Consider the following 12740-nt stretch of genomic DNA (forward strand, 5'->3'; position numbering starts at 1 on the left):
ACCCAGGGAGGCCCAGGAGCAAAGGAGAAGAGAGAGAAACTGCTGGAATTGTATCTTCTCTGGGATAGGGCCCACAGGAAGCATGACAGAAAGGATTCCCTGTCCTCTCTTCCTGGCTGAACACATAGACCTAAAGGAGTTGGGCAATGACACTGCAATTGAACAGTAATTAACTATTTGCAGCTGGGACTTTAGAGAAATTACATTCATGAGAAGAGGATGACAGATCCTGCACACCCTCCCAAGGAGGGTGTGACAGCACACACAGCCCACTCAGGGTTAAACACATCCTTCCAAGCTTTGCTACTACTTAGAGGAGTTGCACGTACATTTTATGGGTGGTGTTACCACACATGAGTAGCCCCAGACCCACCACAACTCCACAGAGAACTGAGTCTGAAAAAGTGCTACCATAGCAAAGATGAGCAGGGAATGAAAACCTGGAGGCAATAGAGAAAGTCAGATGAGCAGGAAATGCCAGCAGCTGGCCACAAAAATGAACTGGGAACACATTGGCACACTTACAGTTAAGTTTGTCAGGTCTTGTGCAAGTGTTTAGACCAGACAGGAATAATTAAATCTAGGTGTAATTACATGTTAGTTGTGGCTGATTAAGTGTGCTAATTAATCTGCAATTATCATTTGGTGGGGAGAAGATAATGGAACACAGGTAGAGCTGCAGCGATTTGAGGAAATCCTGGCTATTGTTCTGGAGGAGATCTCTGAAGGGAAATGCCTGAGCAGTGATGTGGGTGAGGGAGGGTACAGAAATGCTGCTGGGCAACAAAGAAGGGTTGTGAAATGCAGCCTAAGCCAAGGCCAGCACAGAGTGAGATTAAAACAAGGAAGGGCTTTGGAACCTGAACTGCCACTTCAGCAGGGCTGAGGCACTTGGCAGCCTGGATTTCTCCCTGGGAAAAAAGCAGTGTAGAGCCTGGGAGAAGGTGTACCAGCTGTGATCAGGGAGGGGCAGGAACACCTCCCTCTGAGCCTACAGAGCTGCCAGGAAGGTATTTATCAAGGAGACAGAAGAGATGGGTGTGAAACTCCTCAGGCTGAAGAGCGCACGGAGTCTTCACTCTCCCTTTTGGCTGCTCACTCAAGGCAGGGATTAGATTTATTAGCATGAAATGAGAAGAATGAAGTAACTATCTAGTGTCAATGGCTAGCACCTAAATGCAAAATGGGGGTTTGTCCTCCTTGGACAAAATGTCACAGGGAAAGAATGAAGTGTGTGTGTGTGTAAAAAATCAGGGCAATTGGCGTCATGAAGCTGTGTGGAGCTAGTGGGGCATCACTGAAGGGTTAAAGGCTCTGCTATGAGGTGTTTCTTTTATTGCAGGTGTGTCTTGGGGGAAAGGTAAGTGAAGGCTCACAGACTTCAAAGACATTCCTACAAACATCACCTCCCACACCACCTCCCTCACAATGCCTTGGGTCTCTCACCCAGACTTTTCTCAATAATCGCCAGTCATGTGGAACGACACAAGAAGCATGAGAGAGAAATGACAAACAGCTCTTTGAAAAGCAAGCAATCACTCATTAAAAGACACCCCTTGGAACAGTACGCCGGCCAGAGCTTTATTTTCAACAGCCCGTACAACCAAAAACCAAGAGCAACAGCAATGATGTGTGTGACTGATACAGTGCAGTACCCAATCACGGCATACAAAGTTTGCCAATAAATTAAGGAGTGAAAAAACACAGTGCATACCTAAAGATCATCAGTACATAAGTGAAACACAGGCTAAGTAGAAGTATTTGCATATCCTCTAGCTGTTTTAACATTGCCCTTTCAAAGCTAACCAAACCATTCTTGCTCTGTGCAGACTATCATAAAAGCACTGGGCTAAATCGTAGCTTCACCCCAGGGACAATTCCCAAGAGGGGCAGGAAGGCAGGTCACACCCTGAGAATCAACACTTGCCTTCCTGTGTACCCCTGGTGCAGCCAGGAGGTGTGGCAGCCACTCCTGGATCACTGACACAGCTCCACGGCTCGGGCAGCACTGAGGACACTCTGCACTGGCTGTGTCTCCCCGTGGAATGCTGCCCCTGTGCAGGATTTGAGGGGGTACCTTACTTGCACACAGTGTGCATCACTGAGTTACAGCCCAAGCTTATTCCTGCTACTGCTTTATCATTGGTTTCATCTGGACCTTAAACATCCATCTATCAATAAATAAAATCATTGGTTTAGCACACATAATAAAATTACACCTCCCACTGGTAACTGTTTGAGAAGTTCTCCCTGTTACCCCCTACACAAGCCTCAAGGAAATTACTTTCTTTTCTGTCAGGCTCAGTAAGGTTTCAAGTAACAATTTTCAGTACTGCTTGGACAAGACACAGGCTTGGTTTGGAACCCTGATTCTGGTGACAGGGCCAAAACATTTCCACACTTCTACACCCAACTGTATCAAGTCCACGACTGTGCCATTTTCACCTGCGAGCAGCAGAAGAGGGAACTAACAGTGCTTGCTGTTATTTCCTCTCCAGGTGACTGAAACAGTCCTTTTACAAAGCCTATCAACCTAAACCAGCTAAAATGAAAAGCAAAAATGTCACTCAAGTCACAAACAAAGCCTGTGTGTATCAAGATTCACATCCAGAGTTCTTATCCACAGCCACTTGTTCTAACAAACCTCCTATGAGGGCAGCCTTGGCTTCCTTCTCCTACAGGCCAGGACAGAACAGTCTGAGATAAGCCATATCTTCCTCCAACTGAGTACTTATAAGGCACTAAAATTAAGCCACAACCAAAAAACACAAACCCAAAAGAAACCCAAATAAACTGACCCACATAGAAATTAAAATTTGGCTATATAAAATAGCAGCAATGTTTGTTTGTTTTTTTCTTTCAGTGGTCTACAAAGCCAGAACATTGATACTTTGGGGCAAAAAAACCAATGCACTGTCGGCCAACTACAAAACACCTAAAAACCTACATCCATTCGCACTTCATAATCAAAATCAGTACAAATCTGATAGGCACAAGTAAAAAGCATCTTCTTCACACCTCAATGCTCAGTTTTCCAGCAGAAGCCACGCCTGGGGAGCTCAGCTGCCCTGCAGGACAGCGTGAGCAACCCAGCACCACCATCACACAGCTGGAGGATGATGGAGTGTGGATGAGCCACTGCAGAGCTGCTCTACAGGATACTGACTGGAGGCAAATGTTTTTAACAACATGATTAATTAGACAATGTGTTCAGCTTTGGCACCTATTTCTGAGCCCTCCCTCCTGTTTTCAGAAGTCATGTTAAATATAGCTGTGCTACACAGCTGGTGTAACTCCAGTGTCTTCATCCATTCCCATTATTTTTCTTCTGCTTGGAAATAGGTGAACTCACCTATGTCACTACATTAGATACAAAGGCTAGCACTTCAGATTTCTTAAAAACAATCACTCTGAGTCTGGAAAACCGGTTTTAAAACATACAAAGAAATACTAAACATAAATGTGTAAAGCAGGAATTCATACCTTTAAACATCAATAAGAATGAGCTTATTTGGAGAGCAATAAAGCTTTTTTTTTTTTTTTAAAGGATATACTGACTAGCTATAGGTAAATTCCTCTTTCCCTGATTGCTTGGTGAGCTCAGCCAGGCTCAGTGCCTTGCAGCTTTGCAGATTTTGTCATACACTTCTGGAAAGGCATCCTTGCAATTCATCTCCTCCCTCAGCTTGTGGTACAACGAGCCATCAAACATATCCCAGAACTCCTCACGGGTCATGTAACAATCTGCATACAGCATCTGGAAACTGGAGAGAAGGGAAAAGGAAGAGACAGATTCAGTATTAATTGAGCCACAAGTTTTGATATAGAATATTAAAAGAAAATTCAGTGCAAGCTATGAATAGCAAATACTTAACAAAACAAAAACATCAACAATGCTTTTTAAAAACAAACAAATACAGTAGCTCACATAGATTACATTTTACAGTTATGTTTTATGGATTTAATATTTTTTCTGCCTATTTTCTTAGGATCCATGTAGGCACAGTCACAGAATCTCATATTTGCCTACATTACAATACCCACTCAAGACAGATGTAACAATACATCCTTTGACTTTTTCATTTCTCTGGACATTGAGAATAGAACTAGGAAGGCAAGACACCAAATGAGACCAGGCCAAGAAGATAAATTCATAGTGTGAACAAAGCATGGTATAACAAAGGTCCATTTACAAATTAAATCCTTCTTCAGCTGTGGACTCTTCCTCACTTCCATACTGTGCTCTCTAAGCTGCAGCTACCCTCAGACTACAGCAGCAAAACACAACCTAACACAGAAGCTCTATTGTTTTGTGTGCTTATGAAACTGGAAGATTAAGCATTTATCCACTGTTCATTTCCCAGTGACAGGTAGAAAACAGACCAAACTTCGTCAGTAAAGAGCTTTAAATTAAAAGCTTAATTTCAAGTTAATGAAAAAAAAAAAAAAGCTTAAAATTAACTTTGGGTTGCTTTGTTCTCTGGCAAATCACTTCTTGCAGCTCAAAGTCATTTGCAGTCCCCAAATCATCTCGAAGCAGCCTTGCCATTACTGCTCAGCCACATGGGACATGATCACTGTTAGCCTGAGAAGTAGGTCAAAATAGAAACGGGGATAAATTATACTGATGGTGTAAAAATACCGTGTAGTTGCTTTTTGTTCCTGAGAAACCAGCCTGTGGCTGCTTCTCCACTGACACCGCTCCAGCAAATTAGGCTGGCTCGAGTCCGTGACAGATGGTGGGCACATGCCTCACGCCCACTGTGGTCCTGTGTAATGAGAACCCAGGCAGGGAAAAGGAAGCTCTGGAGCACAAGTTTTGAGGGAGGAAAGAATGCCAGCAGCACACAGGGACTGACTGCAGGGACAGCCAAGGCTGCCCCCCTGGGCAAGGACATCCTGGTGCAAGGACAGGGCAGAGATGCTCCATGATGCTGCAAGGACAGCAGTCCCAAGGGCAGGCAGGGAAGCTGTCCAAACTTTTGGGATTCCTGAATGATGTATTCCAAGGATGTATTTTGTAGCAGCAGACTCTACTTCCTGCAGCAGCCTGGAGCTGAAAGGCGATCTGAAGTCACCCAGCTCCCAGTACACCACAAGAACTTCAGCCAGTGTGTCCTTTTGTTTGGCTGGTTTTGCAATCAAATAATAAAATGAAACCATATTTAAAACTCACCAAAATTAGAAATCTAAATTAAAATTAAATTTAAATTATTTTCAATTATTGTGCTTGTTATATTAATGCAATATTAAATATTAAAGTTCTGTGGGATAAATAACTGTGATTAAACCACACAGGTGTGAATTATATGACTTTATCAGTATTCTGAGGATGGGGTCCTTACCCATGCACACTTCTTACAAACTTTTCCATTTGTCTCATTGAAGCCCTGGCTTCAAATTGTTTGCTTTTGGGCTCCCCATAAGCTCCTATATCCACGTAGAGTTCGGCTTCATTTCCTTTGGGATGGACCATACCAGGATTGTTGGGCAATATGAAAGGACATAACCAAATAGGGTATACCTGCAGGGGCAGGAAAACACTTTATCACTTATTTTTTAAGACAATCATCCTTTAAACTCTTTAATAAATGTAGCAAAAGGAAGAGTTAAGGGAACTTCCTCCCAATTTCAGACTGAAACCCTTGCTTTCAGCTCTTCCTTCCCAACTGTGCTGGTAGTGTTTTCAGCTGGATTTTCTAATGACCATAACATAAATAGATTGAAAATGTCCCCCTGGAATTACATCTGCTGCCCTTAAATATTTGCAATTAAAAAGGAAAAAAAAAACCAACAAACCAAAAACCCACAAACAAACCACCCCCGATCTCAAAGCAACAACTGAATAAACATTCTGAGCAAAAAGAAAAGGAAGTGTTTTCTTTTCCAGGTCAGTCCAAAATTGAAATTCTACACTAACTAAAATAAATTCAGAAATAAAAGCAAGAAAGGGAATTGAAGCTCCACAGTTGGTGTTTAGAGAGACCATCAATCATTTAGGTGAAGATCAGTTTAAATTTTAGTAAGTGATAAAATCTTTCAGAAGTGTTGGCTTCTACCAAAGCTTGAATCTTTTATTTAAGATTTTTTTTATCTCTTTTTTCAGAAAGCTGTGTTTATTTCTGCTGCAGCCTTGCATCATGGACTCACAAAGCACAGCACTCTCTAGGACACAATAATGACCTTTTGCACAAGCAGGGTATTACGTCTGAAGATCAAAAATCACAGTTCTTATCACAAACAACCCAAGATTTGCTGCATTCTAAGGAGAATTCTTACATTAAGGTCAACGTGGAAGGTCTGGATTGATTTTTCAAGGCTCTTCATTGGCACCAGCATGTCCTGCACAACGTGGTGCTGCTCGTACAGCTTCCGAATGGCTTCTCCTTGGGTGAGCTTTAACAGGGAGATTTTTGGGGGGACCATCCAGCCAAACAGGTAACGGAACACGGGGTTATTGCCAAAAGGAATGATATCCTTCAAAGAGGAAAGAAAAAGAGTTTGACTGAAGAATGTGCAAGCAGACCAAAGGAACACTTCAGAGTCCTCAGGGTAATATTAAGGCAGATTTTCAATAAATTTAATTGCTGATACTTTGCTGAAGTACTCAAATACAAATTAATGGGGCCTGGACTGCACTTGGCTATGGAGCCTTGCCCCAAGCCTCCTCTGGTTACCACTGATTTTCACTTGTGTGAATCACAACATACCCAAACTCATAATTTCAAAGCATAAAGTTCAGAGAGCAACGAGCTATTATCTTGCAACAGCCAAGGGAGGAGTGCACAAGGAGCTAACCTTACAGAAGTTTTGCACGAGTAATCAAATTTCTCAGTAGCATTTTAAAGCTGTAAAATTTCAATTACCGCCTGCACAGCCAACTCCTGTTTACCTTCTGCAGGAGCTGAAAGGATCTGGTACCTCACTCCAGAGATTCAGAATGTAGTAACAGGAATAATTTATAATGTCAAATAAAATTTTGTTTAAATACACACAACAATAAACACAATTATGAAATTTTAAGTAATGACCTGACTGCATAATTATTTTAGGTGGGACAGTTTTTCAATCAGAATTTCACATTTATGTTTTTTCCACCATCTGAATTTGAAAATCACTCAGTAGGTATGAAAATTTAATGCTGAAATACACACTTTAGGTCTAAATTCAGAAAAGCACTAAACCAAAAATTAGGAATTTCTGATACAATGCCTTATATGTGAAGAACTGTCTTTGGATTTGCTGTACCCAAGTGCAGGACTTGTAAATTTGCCATAAACTTTGCTGGTTTTTTTTCTGCCATGAAAGACAGAAGCTGCTGCCAAGGGGAAGAAGGTACATTGTACCTACACAGTGAAAGGGCAGAGTACCTTCCTGCAGATATATCTGAATTTTAGAACTGGTCTTACTTGGAGCTCCCAGAAGATACTGCGAGTATGTCTGTGGTAATAATGTCTGGAAGGAATGTATTCTACTCCAGTCCTGTCAGCTTTCAAATACTTCTCCACATGCTTAAAGAACCACGGCTTGTAGTAGTTGCCAATTCTGTTTATCTACAAGAAAACATGCATCCATTAGATAACAGTTACACCTTGCTAGACAACAGAGTATATCCCAAAATTCCTTTCCTGGGAGGAATCTGTGTTATACCCTCTGGAAAAGACAGTCACAAGACATCTAGGGAGCCTTCACACCACCACCTGCAAGGTTCCTTCTTACCTTTCTTGCCAGTAAGGTTTAAGTAAGGCTTGCCACTGATAAGCTATTTAAGAGCCCACAAATGTGACAGAACTGAATTCCTAAAATGCCAATCTGTAAACCCACCATTAATCTGAAATCTCACGTGGCAAAGAGGAAACATCCAGGTGGAGGGTTGCATGAACACTTTGCATGACCCTCCTGTGCATGTCCCTGATGTGTTTTTATTAATATTAACAGAATTAAAAGCTTGCTGGAAGAGAGTTACTCTGAATAGCTGCAGTTCAAAGCAGCATGGTTCAGTCTATGATAAAAGATCCTTCTCTTCCTCCTCAGGTACTGCAGTGAAGAGGCTGTAGACTGAATTATTTGCTAGAACAATGAAATCAATGGGTCATTTCAATGAAAGAGATATAGAGAACAGACTCTGTTATAGTAGGAAAGGGCTATACTTTTAAAATATTCTGATGGACTGATCCAAATTTTAATCCTATGTTAAGAGCTTGTTCCAATTTTATAATGGTTTTATCCTAGTACCGCTTCAGTTAGACTTTGGGAGTATTTTTTCATTGTAAATAACTTCCCTTTAGTTACCTTGCTTTGCTCAGGTTCATCAGTCAAGACTCCTGTCATGATGACTGCTTCATCCAAGGAATACATAAGTCCTTCCACAAAACTATTCTCCTTTTTCTTAGACTCTTCAGTGAACTTCTCACAAATCTTCTGCAGTCCTCTTACTGGCTCGTAATGTATTTTGACATATTTCTTGGCAGGAATCATTTTTATTTCTGCTGCAACCAGGAAACCCAGAGTACCACAAGACCAAGGCACTGCATAAAATAGGTCTGAGTTTTCAGTCTGCAAAAAGTATGTCATACTAAATCATATATCCACACCAATAACTGTCAATGACATTGTAAATGATAGCAAAGTAACATTTTGTCTTACTGGTGAACATCTCACAAGGCTTCCATCAGCAAGAACAAGTTCATAGGCTACACAGGTGTGCTGAAAAAGTCCATAGATATGGGATGAAGACTCAATGCCAGTTCCCATGATCAGGCCACCTTATCAAGAGAGCACACAACAAATCAAATGAAACACACTCCAAACTGTGGGTGATTTATGAGAGCAAACCCCAACTTTTAAAAGCTCTTTTAAGACTATTTAAAAAAACCAAAAAATGCCTGTAACATAAACGCCACAAAGAACATAACGTTCAACAGAGTATCTCTAGAACCTTTAAAACAATGCAATGTTTTACTGCATAAAAAACCCTAATGAAAGGGCAGCAAAATCAGTGCATCTCTCGCCATCAGTGACCCTTACCTACTGTGAGATCATCAAGCTCTGGCACCACAGGAATAGTCCAGCCCATGGGATTCAGGTGTGCAGTCAGCTGGCCCATGGACACCAAAGGCTCCACACGAACAACCTGAAAAGCAAATAAAAGAGAAACCCACCCCCAAGTTCTCAACAAACATAAATTAAGAGTTCAGCATTAATGATGACAAAATATGGCTAACCGGATACACTTCCATCTGTTATCAGAACTCAGAGACTCACTTTCCTAAGAGAGCTACTAAAAATAGTGGGAACTGTTTAGTGATTCCTCCTCTGCCTCAACATCTTGTTGCTCAGTGCCCAAACCCATAAATCAATCTGGTCTTTTAGACTTCAGCACATAAAAGCCAAGCAATTCCATATGCTGGGTTTTTCAGATAGAACGATCCAAGCACACATTGCAAACCCTTGAAATTTGATAAGTCTGCTACAAAATTTTGTTCTTTGTGGAATCTAAGCCCTTCAGCTCTGAGTATTGTAAAGAAAACTGTAAAATCCACTATAGTGAATGCTTTGTGGTGGAATTTGTTACCTGTCTTTCACTGTCTACTTCCAGAACATCCATTAAATTGATCATGATGTTCTTGTGAATCTTCTTGTACTTCCCAACACGGAGGGACACGGTCAGCCAGCCGGGCCGGCCCGTGCACATGTATCTCTTGCTGCCTTCCTTCTTCCATTCCCGGACCTGCAAGAGCCAACAGCTGTCAGAGCAGAGATGATTTGGAAGTCTCTTTGCAGACCTCTGAACTTCTAAATAAGGTACAACCAGAGTGGTTTGGTTATGTAGAGGACACATTTCTATTGTCCTGTAGCTTCCTTTGGGGGAAGGATTTGGAAAGCTAACAAGACACTAACAGAGAGTTAAAAATTCCCTCCTCTGAAGAAGGTGTTATCACTCTTATAATTTTAGTTTTAATCCAAAACACACAAAAAGTGGCCTGAACCTGCAAATGACCAGGCAAAGAGAGAAAACCTGGTCTAGTGGAAGATGTCCTTGCCCATGGCAGGGTGGGATTGGAATGAGATGATTTTTAAGGTCCCTTCCAACCCAAAGCCTCCTAGGATTCTACAAAAAGTTAAGAAGGAAAACGTGTGAGCCATACATATGAGCCACAAATTCTGCAAAGCCACAGTGGTTAACAACACCAGAGAACAAACAATTGCGTTTTCTTCAAAGCTGAGCTGCTACTACAGCTGGTAAAAACCCCCAATCAACAAACCAAACCCCTCTGAGAATAACGCCATGCACATTAATATCCATCTGTATCTGTGATGTGAGAGACAAGGCAGGAAACAGCAGCGGACGTGACAGAATTACCACAAACACCAGAGAGCACAGAATCACTACAGACATCTGCATTTCTGGGTGGAGGAAAAGTTAAATCTCCCCATGAAGCATCTCCCGGAGCCGGCGGTGCCGAGCAGCGGGATGCGAGTGGAACGGGAACACGCTGGGGCCGATCAGAGACTGATGTTTCCATGCTGCACACACGTGTGTCCCTCACAGCGCATCCCTGAGGACCCCGCAGTGCCAGCACAGCCGCAGGGAGGGAGTTCCGCAGGAGTTTCAGCGGGACAAGAACCCTGCAGGGGGCTGAAAGCCCCGCTGGCGTTTATTCCTTTGCTTTTCCCCGCTCCGGCCGGACTTTGCCCCGGGTGCGGAATGACGGCGGGGGAGGACGGGATGACAGAGAGCGGGACAAGGACACGCTGTCCCCTCGCAAAGCCCCGGGATCCCCGGGGGTCCCGCGGTCCGGTCAAGCCTCACCTGCTCCTGGATGTGCCGGACGCGCTGGGCGTGCTGCCGCGGGGCGCTGTGGAGGCGCCACACGGCCCAGGCGCGCAGCTGGTAGTAGATGTCGAAGAGGATGGAGAGCGGCAGGAGGAAGAAGCAGACGAAGACCCAGCGGTGGTGCACCAGCACGGCCTCCAGCCCGCGGTGCCGCACCCAGAGCAGCAGGAGCAGCAGCCCCGCGCCCACCGACCACAGCGCCGACATGACACCCACTGCCCGCTCGCGCTCCATCACGGCCGCGCTCCCTTATGGGACCCCGCCATGCCGCGCCCGCCGCTCGCGCGCTCGCCGCCCGGGCCACGCCCCTCCGCCCCCATTGGCCGAGGCGTGAGGCGAGGGGAGAGCGACGGCCAATCGGAGAGCTCCGCGGAGATCGGACCAGGCGCTGAGGGCGTCGATTGGCTGCGCGCGGCCGGCCCCGCGCTCCCCCTCATCGCCGCGGCCACCGGGCCCCCCCGGGGCGGGGGTGTCACCGCCTGGGGACGGGGGGGACTCGGCTCAGACCCCCGGGCAGGGCCGGGAATGGGGACTGGGACAGGGTCAGACCCCCGGGCAGGGCTGGCAATGGGGACCGGGACAGGGTAAGACCCTCGGGCAGGGCTGGCAATGGGGACCGGGACAGGGTCAGACCCTCGGGCAGGGCTGGGCACTGGTCCTGAGGGAGGCAGAATGGGATGCGGGGCAGAGGACAAGGGCTGAGGCAGAGGGGACCCCTGAGTCAGGGCAGGGGGCAGGCCCTTGGTGCTGTGCTGGCCAGTGTCTCCCAGGCAAGGGGTACACCCTGGTGCTTTTGGGTTGGGGTCTGGAGCAAAACACCTCTGCATCCCTCACCTCTGCATCTCTCTGGTGTTGTAGGCACCGGCGAACCCAGCAGTGAAGGTGTCTCTGACAGAAAGTCCCAAGTGCACCTCCCTCCAAAACACAGCTTGCCCTCTAAAACCCTGGCAGAAAATTCCTATCCATGATGAAACCAAGTGACAGGAGGTAAAGTGTCTGTGAGAAAGATGAGGCGTTGTTTTTTGAAGTTAAAATCCCTCAAAGGATGCACTGCTGGAGAGGACAGTGACAGAGGGCTGATGGCAGCCCCAGGAGGTCCTGGCACAGCCAGGGCTGTCAGGAGCCCTGGAATGGCAGAGAATTTGCCATGACACCACTGGGGTCAGAGAGGAACATGGAATCAAGGTGTTCCGTGAGAGCCATGGTGATGTAACACAAGTGTCAGGTGGTGACTCCTCCTCTTTGCCACCAGGACAAATTGCTGACCTTGTCCTTCAGATGATTGATACCTGGAGAGGGAAACTTCAGACAGGGAGGGATCAAGGTTCAGAGCTCGGCTGTGGCAGGCCAGACACACCTTTCGCTGTCTTGGACAAATGGAAGGCTTTGTTTTCAACCCCTCTTGATGATTTAGTGGAACCATTCACAGAATGGTTTGGGTTGGAAGGACCTTAAAGATCACCTAGTCCCAAGCCTTTGGCCATGGGCAGAGCCACCTTCCATTAGAACAGTTTGCTCAGGTGCCCATGCAACCTGGCCTGGAACAATTCCAGGGATGGAAATTTTAGCACACTGCTCCTGTGGGTTTTGTCCCACTGCTTTTATTGAAGGACTAGACTGAGACTTCACAGCTTTCATATTTGGAAAGGGTCTCCTAATTTCCAGACTAAATTTATTTATAGCCAAATTATATTTGTTGCGCTTGTGCCTAGTTTGCTCACTAGATCTTCTTACATCTGAGCTGATTGATGCTATCTGCTTTTATTTATCAGTTCATCTGCTGATAGAAATTATTAATGCAAAAGAAGGTTCCCATGCCATAAGAGAGGTTATTTTAACCTCTCTGAAGGATCTAAATAATTATTCCTGATCTGAATGTGATCAAGCACTGGGCTTATTGAAT

The 12740-nt window shown here is 44.9% G+C and overlaps 1 protein-coding gene across 1 annotated transcript; it reads right to left on the reverse strand.

Annotated features, from left to right (window-relative positions):
* Nucleotides 1–1556: 1556 nt before the first annotated feature.
* DHCR24 (24-dehydrocholesterol reductase) lies at nt 1557–11125 on the reverse strand. The gene is made up of 9 exons (XM_005521196.3): nt 10814–11125; nt 9575–9730; nt 9028–9133; nt 8647–8765; nt 8293–8556; nt 7410–7553; nt 6280–6477; nt 5346–5524; nt 1557–3764 (listed from the first exon to the last, which is right to left on the reverse strand). Exons 1-9 carry the CDS (start codon nt 11069–11071, stop codon nt 3611–3613), a joined length of 1578 nt encoding a protein of 525 aa, XP_005521253.1. The 5' UTR covers nt 11072–11125; the 3' UTR covers nt 1557–3610.
* Between the last annotated feature and the right edge of the window lie 1615 nt (nt 11126–12740).

Source organism: Pseudopodoces humilis, chromosome 10 (genome assembly GCF_049639895.1).
Source record: "Pseudopodoces humilis isolate 2021_Gansu_Grassland_sample_001 chromosome 10, ASM4963989v1, whole genome shotgun sequence".
Classification (NCBI taxonomy): domain Eukaryota; kingdom Metazoa; phylum Chordata; class Aves; order Passeriformes; family Paridae; genus Pseudopodoces; species Pseudopodoces humilis.